The sequence below is a fragment of the Limulus polyphemus genome, unplaced genomic scaffold (genome assembly GCF_000517525.1).
Source record: "Limulus polyphemus unplaced genomic scaffold, Limulus_polyphemus-2.1.2 Scaffold271, whole genome shotgun sequence".
Lineage (NCBI taxonomy): Eukaryota > Metazoa > Arthropoda > Merostomata > Xiphosura > Limulidae > Limulus > Limulus polyphemus.
Window position 1 is genome coordinate 260,484 of NW_013665881.1, and position 19,372 is coordinate 279,855.

Below are 19,372 nucleotides of genomic sequence, written 5' to 3' on the forward strand. Positions count from 1 at the left end.
CCTCTGAGTCAGTGTGTAACGAGGACTATTTGCACAGCTGAGGCGTGTAACGAGGACTAACAACACTCCTGAAGTGTGGAACATTGAATATTGGCTCCTCTGAGTCAGTGTGTAACGAGGACTATTTGCACAGCTGAGGCGTGTAACGAGGACTAACAACACCCCTGAAGTGTGAAACATTGAATATTGGCTCGTCTGATTTTGTGTGTAACTATGGTTACTAGCGCCATTGCCCTCCCTTTTTTTGGCTACTGATACCGTTGCATAACATGGACTGTTGGCATCGCTTACTCATGTAACAATAACTAAGAACAGTTTAAAAAATATTACATGATTCAAGCTTGTTTTATGTGGGTGCAAGAAAGACCATTTCCACTTTTAAAAATACATTCACGAATATTTGACATCAACTCTTCAATTTTATCATATATACAACCGATTTACTAATATTTGTAAATTAAGAATTTTTGTCCAGTTAAAAGCTCAAAACAGACATCAAAATTTCCTAATATTCTTTTGATGTCACTTAAACGTGGATGTATCGACGTAAGAAGAAAACTTACAGGCTGAAGGACCTCATTAAAATATACGGTTTAATTAACCCTTACATTTTCCAGCTCCTTTGTTTTGTTTTTATAGAAAAGTTTTACGATTTATTGAAATGGATGACTCAGAGCATTCAAGCGAATCATTTGAGTTTGTGTTTTGCTCTTTCAAAAGCCATAGGAAGTCTTCTAAAACAACTGATTAACTTGCACGAGCTCCAAAAACGGAATTCCGTTATAGTAAACCGTTTCTATATGATATAAAATATGGTGCTTGAAACATATCCTAAACCAACAAACATAAATTATGTATTTCTGTTTCACTCTGTTGCTAATGGTGAACTTTTAAATGATACATAAAATATTTTCGTAATCTTTTTTTTCTGGTTAAATAAACATCTTTAAGAAGTAGTATGGCTAATCATTGAAAACATATTAAAAAAAACTGCTGAAATTAACATTAAAATTTGACCAAACTTAATGACTCCATCTTAAAGCGCTTTTGTGTGTGTGTATATATATACATGTATGTTTAGAAACATTTGGTGTTTACATTTTTACTTACTGCATCATAGTCAGATATAACCTCATTCAGAAATCGTAGACATTCCAATCCCTGGTTGTTGACAGATTCTTCTGTGTAAAAGTCCGAGAAATTAGGCATAGCAGCAAACAACACTCCTACTGCATTGTAACTCTTGCTATATAACTCCTGAAAAAAAAAAAGTCACGTTTCGCCCTGTATAGCAGCTTGTTATAAAGTTAAATTACAGTGTAGAACCTTTAAGTAATGATAATAACTTCCGATCAGATTAGGCTATGTACTTAAAATCAAAGTAAAAAAATTAACCTAGCCACTATAATTAATTAAATATAATTTTCTTATATTTCTACTTATAAAGATTATAATGCATTGTTTCGTCAGTTGGGTACCCTCACTGTCAACGATATTTTCGGCCGTAAACCCAATAATATTTTACGAGGTTCGGCCAGCTTAGGAGATTAAGGTTAGTCTTAAATGCATAAACTTTGCCAACAATCTTTATAATGAAAGTATAGTACCAAAAATGTAAGTTAAAAATAATAAAACTAGATATATTAAACATTCCAACCCAAATTACTAGCAAAAGTATCTACAAAGAGAGAACAGAACATATCTTGCGTACGGCACATAAAAAAGAAAAAAAAAGAAGACTGTTTCAAATATCCGTATCGACTTTGTGACCTCTCATACAAAACTGAAGTTTAAAGTTGGATATTTTTAGAACGTTATCTAAAAATGACATTATTACATATCCTTGGGCCTAAATTTCTTTTCGTTGTTGGTTATACACATTCTCTTAGAAACATCTTTCATTTCGTTATTCGTTTAGACGTAAAAAGCTATGTGTATAGACGAAAGCACATGAAACAAACCACCCTTTTATGTGTTCCGTGAGGGGGGCATATTTTATTCTTTTTTTCTATGAATGTGTTTTTAGTATCTAAACCATTCTTTGACAAAAGTTTGTGTCTTTTGTAATCATGCGCGAATATCCCTTCCCCTTCAAAAAAAAGAAAAAAAAAGGAGTATACTCCAACCTGCAAATCGACTCAAGCTCTAGAATCAAACCTTTAACGTCTATAACATGTACCTTAGAATCCCGTAAAATACTTTCTCCTGTCAAGGCCTAGTGATTAGGGGTGCTGGATTCGCAATCTACGGGTCCCGAGTTCGAATACTATCACTGAACATTCTCGCTCTTTCACCCGTGGTGGCGTTATAATATGATGGTCAACCTTACTTTTCGTTGGTAAAAAGAGTAGCTCAAGAGTTGACTGTAGGTGGTGTTGAATAGCTGTCTTCCCTCTAGTCTAGGCCCGGCATGGCCAGGTGGTTAGGGCGCTCGACTCGTAATCTGTGGGTCGCGGGTTCGAATCCCCATCACACCAAACATGCTCGCCCTTTCAGCCGTGGGAGCGTTATAATGTTATGGTCAATCCCACTATTCCTTGGTAAAAGAGTAGCCCAAGAGCTGGCGGTGGGTGGTGATGACAAGCTGCCTTCCCTCTAGTCTTACACTGCTAAATTAGGGACGGCTAGCGCGGATAGCCCTCGTGTAGTTTTGCGCGAAATTCATAACAAACAAGCAAACAAACCCTCTAGTGTATCACTGCTAAATTAGGGATAGATAGTGCAGAAAGCCCTCGTGTAGTTTTACGCCAAATTCAAAAACAAGCTCTTTTGTCAAACATAGTATATGAAGTAGTAACGTTAGTAAAAATTTGACACCAATGAATCGAAAAAGGTTTTGAACATTTTTTTCAAGTATACATTTTTTTTAACTATAAACAACATTTCTACTATATTTTCAAATATATTCCTCTATTTGGCTACTGTTGTGAATTTCGTATTTGTTGAAAATTCACTTCCCTAGGTGTTAAAAAAAAAGAGATTTTTTTATGTAATATTTTCATTTTAAAAGCACATAATACTTACTTTATACATTAATTGAAATTTGAGTGTACCTTTAACAAAAAAACCCAGTGGCACAGCGGCATGTCTGCGGACTTACAACGCTAGAAATCGGGTTTCGATACCCGTAGTGGGCAGAGCACAGATAGCCTATTGTATAGCTTTGCGCACAAATTAAAACAAACGTTTTGGTTGAATGAAACACCATTCTTGTTGATAAATGGTCTTGTAAGGAGGAGTATTATTTGTTAGTTATTAAAGGACATTGTATACTAGTACGAAATTATTATATGATAGATATATATTGGAAGACTTGATGTTTATTGGAATCTACATTTATGAGTCAACGTTTTTTTGTTTTCAAATCCATCACCATTCACAACTCAATACTTTTTTATTTCGTTATATTTTTACAAAAGGATAGTAAAACAAAGAAAAGTATTTAAATTTAAGTAGCGGCGTTTTCAGATTTAAAATTGAATAAAACAACAACGTACACTTCTGTTTCACAAAAGTGTATTAAATCAACGAACTAAACAGAAGAATGCAATTATTAGTTCATATTTCAACCACTAGGGTAGTTTTGTTATTTCAGAGCAAAGAGCCACTTTGGGGTGTCTGTTGTGTCTATCGTCGGGAATCGAACCTCGGACTTTAGCGTTGTAAGTCCGTCAATTTACCCGCCAGGGGACACACAAGGGTATTTATGATTTTGTTTGTTTGTTTGTTTTAGCGCAAAGCTACTCAACAGACTACCTGCATTTTGTCCACCACGGGGTAGAGGGCACGGGATGTTAGCTTTGTAGGTTCGCAAACATACTCTTGACCCAGTGGGGGGCACTTAAAATATTTGTCTTCCTTAAATGATAAAATGTTTGGTAAAAAAACAAACAAATGTTGATAAACTAAAACTATATGATTTTTCATTTGAATGTTTACGTATCAGGAAATTTATGAAATAAATGATGATAAACTTTTTCCTGGTTTATATTCTAAACCTTAAATACCCTAAGTATCACGTACCAGCATTATTATTATTTTCATACACTACGGAAGTGAGTTTTTGTTAATTTTTTTAAGGATAGGGGTCAGCAAAGTTTCCAGACGCAAGATGGCGAAATTATTCTTCACGCACTCTACAAGTTTTTTGGTGGTTTCGTATTTATTAGCTTTTGTTAAATACTAAATTCAAGAACCAGTAATTTCTATTATCTATTGTCGTACTTATTTAATTAAAATAATTTTTCCTCTTTGAAAGATGGACGTTAACAAACCTCGTCATTTTTTCTTCGTCCTAGAAAATGTTTTGCAACATGAGGAGGAAGAATATTGTACACAAGAGCTTCGTTTTTTCTGCGCATGTCTGCAACTTTTTCTTTCTGTTCTTCAACTGCCTTCTTCCATATGAAAAGTCGTCGGGAGGTAAGCTCCAACTGTAATGAGCACCAAGTAACGATTTGGGGTAAAAATATAAGTTTTGTTCCAAAATATTAACTATAAGTGAAAAAATCAGAAATATTTTTCTTTAATCTTAACGTATTTTCCTGTGATAATACGTAAAAAATCAGATAGTAGACAACAACTAATTAGGCCTTTCAGCAACGAATAGGTGAATTTGAAGATATTCTCTGATCATTACATGATTTTCCCTGGCTAATTGTTTGTTTTGTATCGCCATCTATCGACCGTTACTTGAAATAAGTTTTCGGTCCACATGACGTACGAGTTCTCACTTATTTCATAATAGTTAAATACTGATGCAAGTATTTCAATGACTTGAAAATCTCATCTAAATCATTTACTTGAGTATTTGTTTGTTGGTTCCCTTTTTTTTTGGCAGAAAGCTACACAATGGGCCATTTGTAATCTCTCTACCGCGGGGAATTAAACCCCGGATTTTAGCGTTGTAAATCCTTAAACTAACGAGTGACATACGGGGACTTTACTTGAGTAATGATATGAATATATTAGTATAGGAATATAGTAGAGTAGGGAGAATTATTCAAACTATACTACACCAATCTTTCCAGAGGTAAGGGTAGACACGAACAAAATGTCTAGGTTGTTCACAGTACTGAACGTTCTTTTCATGCAGACACATTCTTACCAATAAAAAAAATATTCGATACTTATTTGCGTTTAACCAGTGAATATAGTAAAATATCACGCTGCATTTAATTATAACCACTGTGATAACAAATCAACAAAAAACACGGTTACCATGATAACAAATCATCTAGATATACAATCATCACGATAACAGATGAACAATCATAAACATCACAATAAAAAAATTAACAAAAGTCATAAACACCACAATAAAAATTAACAAAAGTCATAAACATCACGATAAAAGATGAACAGTCATAAAAATCTCAATAAAAAAATGAACAAAAGTCATTAAACATCATTATAGGAATGAACAAATGTCATAAACATTACGATAACAGATGAAAAAAATCATAAAAATTCACAATAAAAGATGAAGAAAAATCAAAAACGTCATGATAACTGATAAACAAAAGTCATAACATCATGATAAAAGATGAACAAAAGGATTAACAGCAGGATAAAAGATGAACAACAGTCATAATACCAGGATAAAAGATGAACAACAGTCATAATACCAGGATAAAAGATGAACAAAAGGATTAACAGCAGGATAAAATATGAACAACAGTCATAATACCAGGATAAAAGATGAATAACAGTCATAATACCAGGATAAAAGATGAACAAAAGGATTAACAGCAGGATAAAAGATCCTCTTGATTAAAAAGTTTTACATAACGGTTATTTAATCGTTAAAAATCTTATACTAGTAAGTTACGTTCAATAGTTTGAACTCTTTGAAACTTTGTTATAAGAACTTCTATAGAACAATTGCTAAACAGAGCCAGATGCTGTTAAATGGTATCAGAACTTATCACCAAAACGTCTCTGTAGGCTCAACTAGTTAGTTGAATGGTCTCAAGAGAAGTATCGAGGATTTGCTGACTTCTATATATATTACGTTGGCTGAATGTAGCGAGATATCAGTTACGTGTTGGCTGAATGTAGCGAGATATCAGTTACGTGGATGTAGAAAGCCTTTTTTTTTATTCCCGTGTGTGGTTCGTATTCCATTATTTTATCTCTATTCCATTTCACTGTATGATCGTTGCTTTGATGGCACCAAGCCAAATAATGTGACCAACTGTAAATCCAAACAACAACTATATTCACAATTTTTATATATTTATCTAGGTCGAACATATTCAAATTTAAACATCCCCCTCCTTTATGATCATAGAAGTAATTTTCACTGCCATTTTTTAACATAGTACTACAGAATAATTTTGTTTATAGCATTTAACAGCAATTAGCTGTAGGATCAACTAGTTAGATGAATGTTTTCACGAACGTTATCGAGGTTTTGTTACGTTGGCTCGGTGTGGTGTGTTATTAGGTAATCAGATATTAATGTAGATGTTAGTAATACATGTCAATAAAAAGAGAAATCTCATATTTACAATAATTGTATCTCAAAAACTATTTGTTCTAGGGGAACTCAATTTCACCAATGAAAAGTTTCGGCAAAGCGTAATGTATGCATTTGAAACTTGTCATTTTGCTGTCATTTCTAACGAGCATATCAAGCATGCCGTTAAAATCAAGTTGCTACAAGTATCTGAACAGTGCTCACCGATCCCCACAATATCCTGCCCACACCCAGTTTCATCATCACATTATTAAGATTTTATTGTTTAAAAAAGACAAAAAAAAAAAGCAATGCTTATTTGTAAGAAAAGTTATGTACACTATAACGCTAAAAACCAGGTTTCGCTACCCGTTATGGGCACATCACAGACAACCCATTGTGTAGCTTTATGCTTTACAATAACAAAATTGAAATTAATGCTACTAAAATAAAAAGGAGAATTAAATGGTATAGATATTTTAATTAAATGGTATAGAGGATATTTTAATTAAATGATACAGAGATATTTTAATTAAATGGTACAGAGGATATTCTAATTAAATGGTATAGAGGATATTTTATCGCGGTACATTCCAAAATTACTTAAGATATTTAAAAAAAATATTATTATTTCTTTGTATGTAACAAAATAAAAATTTAACTATATGACTTCCACTGAAATAATGTATCCACAGCCACCTATGAACGGTATTATAATAATGCTTAATGTTTATTTTGCTTTGTTTTGTAAATCTGACCAGAGAAAATAACTTGTAGTTTTTAAAATAAACTAATTTTAGTATCAACTCCTTTTGTTTTGCTGAGCCTAATATTCTCTAACATTCATGATCATTAGATAAATTCATTTTGTACACCTTCAAACTATGAGTAGAGAAGATAAAGAAATAATAATGAACAATAAGAATCCACTTTGAGGAGCTTTGAAATACATTTGTCATTGTAAATGTACGTAGAATCCACTTTGTGGAACTATGAAGTACAATTTTCCTTGTAAATGTACGTAGAATCCACTTTGTGGAACTATGAAGTACAATTTTCCTTGTAAGTGCACGTAAAATCAACTTTGAGGAGCTTTGAAGTACATTTGTCCTTGTAAATGTACGTAGAATCCACTTTGAGGAGCTTTGAAGTACATTTGTCCTTGTAAATGTATGTAAAATCCACTTTGAGGAACTTTGAAGTCTATTTGTCCTTGTAAATGTACGTAGAATCCACTTTGAGAAGTTTTGAAGTACATTTGTTCATGTAAATGTATACAGAATCCATTTTGAGGAACTTTGAAGTCCATTTGTCCTTGTAAATGTACGTAGAATCCACTTTGAGGAACTTTGAAGTTCATTTGTCCTTGTAAATGTACGTAGAATCCACTTTGAGAAGCTTTGAAGTACATTTGTTCATGTAAATGTATACAGAATCCATTTTGAAGAACTTTGAAGTCCATTTGTTCTTGTAAATGTACGTAGAAACCACTTTGAGGAGCTTTGAAGTACATTTGTTCATGTAAATGTATACAGAATCCACTTAGGGGAACATTGACATATATTTGTCCACTACACGCTATGTTTGACAAAGTGAGAAACACTTGTATTTCAGTAGTTAATGAGCTAGTTTTGATGAGAATCTCAAGAAGATTCTGATCGCTAACAACTGTAATATTGATTCGTAGTTTTCTAAACTAGATATTATAAACGGGTTGGATCTACAATTCGTGAACACTCAGTTTCAGTACATGTGGGGTTGAAAAGCTAGGAGTTTTCAAGAGAACATTCTTCTTTTAATGATAGATTTGATAAAAAAAAAGCCCAAATTTCAAGCGCTTTCGAATAGGAATAGTCAACTATTCGAAGTTTTTTTTTTAATTCATTGCACCTTTTGTGTGTAATCCTGTCTGCTAACTCTTTTATCAGAACTTCTAATAATTAAATATATTTAAAACTATATGTCGTCCTAATAATGTTTATCTATTGGATATATTTTACGAAACCTAGATTTGGTTTAAGCTAAAAAGTAGTTTTTTGTAACAGGGTTGCGACTTACAGAAAGCCAGAAATTCATCCCAGGTGACGAGTTTTAGTACCGAATGCATGGTCTCCTCGGCAATAACGTGTGGCAGGCAAAAGATAGACCCTAAATGTTTTTTCGAATATTTCTGTTTTCAAATCTATATTAGAATAATTAACAGCCGGGATCAAACATGACTTTTATCACATTTGTATAACTTTTAATAAATGATAAAATAAAGGTAAATACACCAAAAAGAGAGATGGACACAAAACTTTCTAATTTTTATGCGACCACCAATCATCATTTTCAATGACCTTATAACAATGTTTGAAACCTCGAGGTCGGGGCCCGTCATGGCCAGGTGGTTAAGGTGTTCGACTCGCAATCTGAGGGTCGCGGGTTCGAATCCCCGTCACACCAAACATGCTCGCCCTTTCAGCCGTGGGGTCATTATAATGTGACAGTCAATCCCACTATTCGTTGGTAAAAGAGTAGCCCAAGAGTTGGCAGTGGGTGGTGATGACTAGCTGCCTTCCCTCTAGTCTTACACTGCTAAATTAGGGACGGCTAGCACAGATAGCCCTCGTGTAGCTTTGCGCGAAATTCAAAACAAACAAACCTCGAGGTCGTGTACACACAAAATAAAGTAATGGCTGCCAAATTCCAAACATTATTAAACAGGTCCTGGAAAATGATGACCCGTGGTCATTTAGACGAAGAGTAGTTTTGTGTTTTTCTCTTTCCCTGGAGTATTGACCTGCATATTATCAGTTATTAAGAACATCGAACGTCCTTACATTCTTGTCCGACGTAATAAGTTTTTTTACTTCATAAGCTTAAGCGATTTACACCATAAATCCCGGTTAGCTCTCAGCTGGTCATACCCGTCAGTTAATATTGTTATTTACAGCCAATAATACTTTGTTGCTGGAGTAAAAGCTTAAATGTTACTTTTATTATGACTAATATTTTGAAAAGCCGTATTTCGTTATCTTAATTTGATAAACACAAAGCATTATGACTCCAGTTTAATTTCACGTACGAAGATAAAACTGTTCCATTGTAAATGTGAATGTTAGTAGGGGTGATAAGAAACTGAGGAGTTTTTAATATATGACGTACGTAGATATTAAGAGACGATAATATTATAACATAAACCAGAAAGAAAGTCAATTCTTAGTCGCTGAACACAAACGCTATTTACAACGTGGATAATCTGTTAATCCCTTAGACTCCTAATGAAATTACTCACTCTCTCGGGTTCTTTATCTATCTCTTTCTATACAAAAACCGTGTACATTACCTGCCTATTGACTGTAATGGCAGCAGCTGAGATGGTGATCATGACGACGGAAAGGTATACGCGGTGTCCGATTGGTTGCCTAGAAATAAATGCGTTATGTGTTTTTTAGTGGGCACATAAATGTTAGTAAGATGTAGAACTTATTCAGAATGTTTTGTAACAGTTTAACATTAAGAAATATTAAATTAGTACTAAATCCAGTATTGAGAACAAATTAAATATGTCTTCTTTTTTTTAACCATTCAAGTTATAAATTAGCAAATTTTGTGTAAGACGACGGAAAATTTATATTTTATTTACTTTAAAATAATCTGAATTGTAAATAAATTTAAAATGTTTCATTCTTATTGCCAAGAAGACAGATAATAATATGCACAAATATTAATTAATTCTGAGCTTTTGGTTCTTACCAAGATATAATGTTGACTGTAATGATTTTAATGACAAACATATTTTTCAGAGTATAATATAACATGACATCTTAATAACAAAAATATGGCTAAAATAAATCTTTGTTTCTCATATGAGATATAACAACTCGGATTTATAAAATAAAATGTGGCCCTAAGCAAATCACAATCCTGACGTATGACATGTTATCTTTAATAATATATATGTCCAAATGCAAACTTTATAGGTCAAACCATTAATATATATATAACGTGTCATAAAAATCAATCATATGCTAAGCTTCAAGCTGCATTCAAACGTCGCTGTTATTTTACTAAGTTGTTAAGTCAGATCAGTAGCTACGTTATAAAATTCGTACGTTTTCGAAACACGAGTGAAACGATCTGTAAAACCAAATCGGGTGTGGCATGGCCTGATGGTTAAGGCGTTCGACTAGCAAGCTGCAGACCGCGGGAGCGGAACCCATCACCGAATATTCTCGACCTTTCAGCTGTGGGTGCGTTGTAATGTGACGGCTAACCTCAGTATTCGTTGGTAAAGCGTAGCACAAGAGCTGGCGGCGGGTGGTGTTGACTAGCTACATTTTCTGTAGTATTACACTGCTAAATTAGGGACGGCTAGCGCAGATAGCCCTCGTGTAGCTTTTCGCGAAATTAAACAAACAAGCAAAGCAAAGCAAAACCAGATCTCACTGAGGCATTTTATTAAAAAAACAACGTGTATTGATAGTGACGAACAATATGTGGCTGTTAAAACAAAGTGTATTGATAGTGACGAACAATATGTGGCTGTTATAACAAAGTGTATTGATAGTGACGAACAATATGTGGCTGTTATAACAGAGTGTATTGATATTGAAGAACAACATGTGGCTGTTATAACAAAGTGTATTGATAGTGAAGAACAATATGTGGCTGTTATAACAAAGTGTATTGATAGTGACGAACAATATGTGGCTGTTATAACAAAGTGTATTGATAGTGACGAACAATATGTGGCTGTTATAACAAAGTGTATTGATAGTGACGAACAATATGTGGCTGTTATAACAAAGTGTATTGATAGTGATGAACAATATGTGGCTGTTAAAACAACGTGTATTGATAGTGAAGAACAACATGTGGCTGTTATAACAAAGTGTATTGATAGTGACGAACAATATGTGGCTGTTAAAACAAAGTGTATTGATAGTGAAGAACAACATGTGGCTGTTAAAACAAAGTGTATTGATAGTGAAGAACAACATGTGGCTGTTAAAACAAAGTGTATTGATAGTGAAGAACAATATGTGGCTGTTATAACAAAGTGTATTGATAGTGAAGAACAACATGTGGCTGTTAAAACAAAGTGTATTGATAGTGAAGAACAACATGTGGCTGTTAAAACAAAGTGTATTGATAGTGAAGAACAACATGTGGCTGTTATAACAAAGTGTATTGATAGTGAAGAACAATATGTGGCTGTTAAAACAAAGTGTTTTGATAGTGACGAACAATATGTGGCTGTTAAAACAAAGTGTATTGATAGTGAAGAACAACATGTGGCTTCAAATAAATGGTGAATACTTTTCATTCTTGAAGACAGGTTGCTTTAATCTGTGCGACTAAAAACTTTTTACCCCCTTTTTCTATGAATCTTAGTTCTGCAAATATCTTCAGAACCTTTGTAAATTTTGTTCTTTTATACAAAGGATCCATGTGAAAATTGATGTGTTTGTCATGTTTGTGTTATTCTTTAACAAGTATTGTGATACGCTAGAGCACACACACACATACACACCAGTTTTATATATTATTTTTAACCAATGAGTTACATTTTTCAAAGACATACACGTCCAGAAAGAAATGGGATATTATTAAATAAGGTCAATTACACCAGTTTACAAACAAAAAATTTTCATTAGTGGTTTTAAAATATGAGCAGCCGGAAATAACCTGTCAACAGGTGTAGTATTATGAATACAATTGTGTACAGCTGCTTTAAAGACATTAATTGGACGAAAGAGTTCTCCTTGCAGACCGTTTTCGAGAGGACCAAAAAGATGGAAGTCACAAGATATTGGGTCAAGACTACGATCCGAATCAGAAGTATTCTTCGTGTGAAGTTCTCAAAATCGGGTTTCGATACCCGTGGTTGTCACAGCACGAACAGCTCACTGTGTAGCTTTTAACAACATGAAACATATGTGAAAAGACTTTCCCTGTTTCCTCGCCTTCTATGGCATCCAAATATGTTGTTAATTGATATCAAATGTTTTATTCCAGTAATAATGATTACACGTAGTAGTAATTACAGTAAAAAATCAACCATAAAAACTCAGAGTAGATTATATACAAGTAATAAAAAAAAGCGTTTTCGAAAAAAAAATAGTGCTTAAGAAACTTATGATAACACGAGCAACAGCAACGTTCACTCGTGTTTAGCAGTACTAAGCACAAACAAGAGGGAATCCTCAATATCCGCGGCAATTGAAATTCTTTTAGGCAGGATTAGAGTAAATTAATCTATGAGACCTTGGTCATGGTCAAATAAATCAATCGAAAGGGTTTGACTTCCTGAGTACAAAACTGTAACTAGAGTTCAAATCGGTCAAGAGATGACGGAACTATGAGCTAAAAGTTTATACTTGAAAAAACAAAAAATAACAAACAAACTCAGAGCAGTTCTATGAGCCGCTATGTCGCGGCTATAAACACTTTTAATAACAAGGGAGTGTTATTATTAGGAATTCAAAATAACCATCCACATTCAAGAAAGCGTCGTCGACGTGGCAAAGCAGTCAGAACAGAAGTATGAAAATTAACAAAGCTCAGAGCTTTGAAAAATATATGCGTATTCGTAAATAAATCTTTGCCCACCAAGTTTGCATTTTAGAAGGTTTTAATGATCTTATCTATAAAGTAACTTATATAATTGATATTTCAAGTAATACTTTGAATGTTGTAATTCAGTTGTCCTAACGAGTCTTAGCACTGAGTGAAAAAACTCATTGATTTTGGTCTAAAACAAACAAAGTGGAATATATATATATGCCACTATGTTCTCTTGGTACAGGAAAATAATACGCTTTGGTCACGTCAAAAATCATACGATTACTATTATGTTAAGTTGAATATTCGAAAGTTGTTGTGACGGCTTAGTTGCTAGTATTTTCAGGCAACGCATTACTTATCAATTTGAGACTTCCTTGTTTTATATTATCCTCACCTGCTTCCATAAGCCCAAAAGTCATACCATTCAAACACGGCCCTCATTGGTACGTTGCTGAGGATGCACCAAATAGTTGTAATCGTGACCGTAATGACGAGCTTGATTAGATGGCTAATATGGGTGAAAGTCGTTAGGCCTAGGTACATAGTCACGCAATAGTAGATCAAGTACTGAGGAAAACCATCACGTTGGTCAATGGTGATTTCTTCAGCTTGTAAACTTAGTTCTGAATAATTCTGATAGAACTCTGGCCAAGACAAAGCTCTTCGTATCTGTTTTTCAAGAATAAAGAAAATTATTATAAATACTTTGTGTACATTGAACTACAGAACATGAAACGTGAATAGCATTACCAGTCTACGAAGTACGACAAATAGGTTCATGTAGTCCTAACTAAAACATTATCGTTGGTTCTTAACGTGTAAAATAATGTATGTTATTCGTATAGAACGTTTATTTACTTTGTAATTTCGAAAGTTGTGAAAAACTTACTTTTGTATTCTAACAACTGCGAATTTCTTCCACTTGAGGTGGAACGAAAGTTTTGTGGAACGCACAGCGGCAGGGCCACTTCTAGCCTAACGAGGCAGTGACCAACATTTGATGCCTCATTTGTTGCATTTCGAAGCAATAAAAATACACATTAGCAACTCACTAAACAAAATAAAAGTTTCGGTCCAATTTTAATATATTGACGTTTTTAAGGTTTTTTTATTGTAATTACAAGACAATTTTATTGGTTAATTAGTAATCAGAAGTAAATAAGAAATAGTTAAAAAAGATCGATTTCTAGGTGCGATGTTGCGCTTCAACGAAACGAAAACACCACTATTTTTTATTTATTTAAAACCAAAATCTGTATTTAATCATGAAATCAAACTTATGCAAAAATTTGTGTTAAATTTGAAAAGTTTCCAATATAATCTTTCGGCATTTTACGTGAGTCTTTCTCATATAGAAATAGGTTTCAGTTTTTTGTTTTTTCATAATGGAACCTATTTTCGCAAAGAAGTACATTACATAGAGCTTAAAGAGAAGTGGTTGTAAAAGTGTAAATATACGACACCTATGATTCTTATTTTTTGTGTGAAAATTAAAATGAGAATTGTGACCTAGTAAGACTACTATTGCGTGAATAAAATAAATTGAAGATGAGAGACGATCTTAAGAAATATCAAGGGACTGGAGTGAATTATTAAATTATATAAAAAAAGTAAAGAAGCTATTTAAAAATTCATGTTTTAGGATAATCTAAAAGGTGTTAGATATCGTTGAATTTTAAGAAAGTCTTGAAATAATTTATACACAGTTTAAGAACACCTCACTTATTCATAATAGTAAGAAATAAATGAAAATTAGTCAATCAAACCAGCGTTTCCCAAACTTTTGTCAACCACGCCCCATTTTAATAAATATGGTTTCTTGTGCGCGCCCCTAATGAGTGAGTTAAGTGACGAAATATAACACACGGATACCCATTAAAATGCTATACTTCCAAAGTCTCACCAACGATAAAACAAGGTACATGACACGTGACATTCTCATCTGCTTTGTTAATTATTTTTAAACAGGTTTCATAAAGTTGAGTAATAAAACTATCAGAAATGTTCTAAATTGTTTTGAATTATTTAAACTATTACATGTTGTATTTACGAGGGGTATCAGAACAGTTCGATGGGATTGTGCGATTTTAGCGGTATATGCAGCAGCCGTGTACTATACCAGTTTATAATGTTTGATGTATATTTCATGCAATTGACGGATGGATGTAAAAATTATAATAAATAAAATTATTCAAAATAGATGGCGCTTATGTATGGTTTTTATGGTCTTACATATTACATGATCCTCTTATTCCAACAGTTAATAGAAATTATGCTGTAATATAATTTCGAATTTTAATTAAGGTGATTTACGAACTAAATTGTCTATTTTTATTTTATTATAAGTTTTATTAGTATCATTATAAAACTGACTAAGGTATGGATAACGAAAAGGTGTATTAATCAATTAATAGTTCAAACCTAAAATAACTGTATTCAGGTTCTAAGTTAACATGACAACAAAATGAATCACACAAGGTACAGTTGAGTGACTTCAAGGAAGGTAAAATTTAGTGACTTCACGCAAGGTACAGTTGAGTAGTTTTAAACAAGGAAAAGTTTTGTGACTTCGTCAGTTTTATTTTCCCATTATTGTACGCTATAAATCAGAAAGAGATATTAAGCCTCACTATGTGCGGTGTTAGTTACTTAGGAATATCCAGACGTTTGAAATTTCACTGAAATATTTTAGATATATTAGATGCATGTGAGTACAGATAGGATATATAAATATATATATCAAATAAGCTACATTTATTTGGAAACTTCTATTTACTTTTAAGCTTTCTTTACACTTTCAATTTGTCACTTTCTCCAAAATATTCGCCAAAAACAACTGCTTACCGTTTTCAAAGTTTGGAGACCTATCCACACCGTAACTAGGGCAAAAAGAGAGAGAATCCGCACCCAAGGCCTTAATTCAGCTGCTCGGAAAAATACCGACTCAAACTTTGGTAAAGATAGTGTATAAGACTGAAAAAAAAAAAGCAAATGACATTTTAATGTTCTACTTTGGCCCAATGGCTGTTTACTCTGGAATGGAATGTTTAACATAAAAGATATGTAAAAACAGATGTCTGATTTTGGTTGAGTAAAGTTTGTTACTGCCATCGTTCTATTTGTTTCTGTTACGTTTGAGCTATTTATGAATTACAAAAACATATAAATTCTATCCATTTTTTTTCTAAGTAACTTCAAATTCTGTAAACAATATCAATGAGTGTTTTAGCAAAATATAAACGGATAATTTAGAGTTTGAGATGTATATTTTTATTGAACGTGGGCGACCTAATAACGAAATCATGCACGAGCTCCTACTTCACCGGATAATCATGCACGAGCTCCTACTTCACCGGATATATTTTTATTGTTATTAATTGAGTAAGCTATAATGGTTCCCAACGTTTTTCACCCCATGGACTGGTAAGATTTTTATAAAAAATATTTTTGTTTGTTTGTTGTTAAACTTAAGGCTACACAGTGGTTTAACAATGTTGTAGCCCCCGCTGTTATCGAAACCCGATTTCCAGCGTCATAAGCCCTTAGACTTAATCGCCGAGCACCACCAGGGGACTTGTTTGGTCGTATTTAAGCACAAATCTACATTTGTGCTATGCCCACCACGACTGTCGAAACCCGATTTTTAGCGTCATACAGAGGGCTTGTATAAAACCTTAGGCACCACTAAGAGTACATAAGCCTATAGTGATGTTTTCAAATTTAGCATATTCAAGAAAGTTTGAAGTAAATGCTGTAAGATAGCGAATTCTTTCTTTTTTTATTACGGTAATGTTTATCGTTCATTTATTATTCCTTCTATCGTTCAGTTTATCTATGAATTTCTAGTTACATTAAAACAATAACTCACCTTCTTAGTTGATCCCGTTTATTTTGAGTAAATATGTATGTATTATGAAACCGACACCAGTTTCCATAGCGGTGACGTACAGATATTATTAATGTAGCAAAAGATTATGTAAATTTATCATCACATGAGATGTACTCTTGTGACCTAACGGAGTGGATAAATACCCTGCCATAAGCTTCATACCCTGAGTCACGAGATAGTTAGTGAATTATTGATGTTTGTCACTCGATATTGTTATTAATACAGAAAAGTGATTTGGGAATATTGTGTTGTATTTTGGAATTAGTTTTTTCTTCTTCTTCTGGTTCTTTTTCTTGATTCCATTATTAGAAATAATTAATATTGATATTTATATTTTATTGTTCATTGATATTAGTATCAATTCGTGGTCAGGCATGTGTTTATTAGCTGTGTTTTTGGTAAGTGCTAAACTTTATTCTAAGTGTTGTTACAGTTTAATAATTTGTTGTTGAACCCTGGTTGTAGCAGCGTGTTACTTTAGACCATTACAACGTTATATGGCCTATTTATTTTACAACGAACTAAGAAGGAAACAACCCTTTTCATCTTTTCTTAACGCAACTAAAAATTGTAATTTTCGTGAAAATCGAATCTTTCACAATAGCTTTTCGTTATTGTATCTATTTCAAACGTGCCCCGTCCCACCAAACATGCTCGCCCTTTCAGCCGTGGGGGCGTTATAATGTGACGGTCAATCCCACTATTCGTTGGTAAAAGAGTAGCCCAAGAGTTGGCGGTGGGTGGTGATGACTAGCTGCCTTCCCTCTAGTCTTACACTGCTAAATTAGGGACGGTTAGCGCAGATAGCCCTCGCGTAGCTTCAAAAAACAAACAAACAAACAAACTTAACTACGTTGTCGGCCGCAAGTCCAATAATAAACCTAGATTAGCCCTAATTCCATATAAAAGTTATCAATTTAAAAAATATATATATTAGTAATAAAGATAATAAAACCATATATATTACACATTCTAACCAATATTTTTAATGAAAGTTGCATTAAAGAAATGACAGAGTATACCTCAATTAGGGAAGACACAAATACTTATCCTTAGTTTCAAGTACTGTTGAAAATGTAATGTTTTTTTTTTTTAACAGCGTAACATCCGTACGACCGTGTTGAAGCAAAACTCTCCACAGTCCTCCCTAAAAACCTTTTGTGACAAGTGAAAAGCTATTAAACAGCTTTGATATGTAACTTTAGAGGGGCGTGACATGTTAGATAAATTGACACGTGTTATTGGTTAGGTGTAAAGTGAAGCAGAAGGATGGTAATAATTGTACAGCCAAAAATTGATATTTATGAAAATACAAAATAATAAATAATAAGAAATTTAAGTAATTAGCAAAAAATAATGGTATAATATCATCTTAAACAATTTTTTAAGAAATGAAAGTGCAGATGTGAAAGGTTTTAAAAGGTCGTGGTATTCTGCAAAAAATAAAAATAAAATGTTAAACCAATAATTAGTGGAAAGAATGCTGTAGAATTTCCAGAAAAATTGAATTACTTTTGAGTTCAAAGTGCGATAGTTTACGAGCTCTGTCCACCAAATCTTGTCATGTATAAAAAAAAATATATATATAGTGTCTAATAACCTGTGAATAGTAAAAAAAAAATTGTAAAATATTTTTTTATAATGTTTGTAATTTGAAACGGAGTGTTTTTAACTTGACAGTTGAAAGTATTCGTTTTGTTCAGAACTTTTCAATTGAATTTTCGAATAATGATGCTGATATCTAAATCCAGGTGGTGTGCTTTGTTTTTTAATGAAATACCTTTTTTCTTTATTATAGTCTTTTTTTTATCCAAGATTTGTTGTGTACGAAATTCAAGCTCTAATAAATATAAAGCTGGAATTTGTGGGGTGAAATTACCTTCTTATACTTGTTGGAAGACATGTTAGCCGAATTATACAAATGTGTTTTGTAGTAAAAAAAAAATACCTGTAAGATTTTGTTTAATGTGAAACAATAGTAATTGTTCTAAGGGAAATTTTCATAGAAATATTCGTGTTTACTAACGCAAACTATTAATTTACCAAAATTATTAAAACATTTTGAAATTGTTGAAGAAAGACTTTATGCATTTATCAATAGGAAGACTAGTTAACATTTTACTACCATCAAAAGCTTCTATTCTTTTAGTCTCAAAGCCATTAACTTTCTCTTTACATTCGACGGAATTACTGGTGATAATGGATGAATTAATACCGATTCTTTAGCTGATAATATCACATTATTTGTTAAAAGCTCTTTACTGTACTTCAGACCATTACCTATTGTAATCGACAAATTCTTAGTCGTAGGATTTATAGGCTTAGGCAGTAAACCTGTATTTCTCTGGTGATTTACGCAGTTTGAGAATCCAAAATAATTTAGCTATTACATTATATAATATGAGAGAAGGTACTCTAAAGTTTGATAAAATTTTAATGTGTTGCTGCATGATACGATCTTTATCAAGTTT

General features: G+C 33.0%; 1 protein-coding gene across 1 annotated transcript in view; it reads right to left on the reverse strand.

Moving 5' to 3' along the window:
• The window catches only part of LOC111085201 (adenylate cyclase type 3-like), a 26,309-nt gene extending 7,505 nt beyond the window's left edge, over window positions 1-18,804 (reverse strand). Inside the window, exons 1-6 of the mRNA XM_022382699.1 lie at window positions 18,781-18,804; window positions 15,857-15,985; window positions 13,407-13,681; window positions 9,789-9,867; window positions 4,275-4,433; window positions 1,111-1,257 (exon numbers count right to left, since the gene is read on the reverse strand). Of these exons, the coding sequence (XP_022238407.1) occupies window positions 1,111-1,257; window positions 4,275-4,433; window positions 9,789-9,867; window positions 13,407-13,681; window positions 15,857-15,985; window positions 18,781-18,804 (813 nt within the window). The remainder of the gene's footprint in view (window positions 1-1,110; window positions 1,258-4,274; window positions 4,434-9,788; window positions 9,868-13,406; window positions 13,682-15,856; window positions 15,986-18,780) is intronic.
• Between the last annotated feature and the right edge of the window lie 568 nt (window positions 18,805-19,372).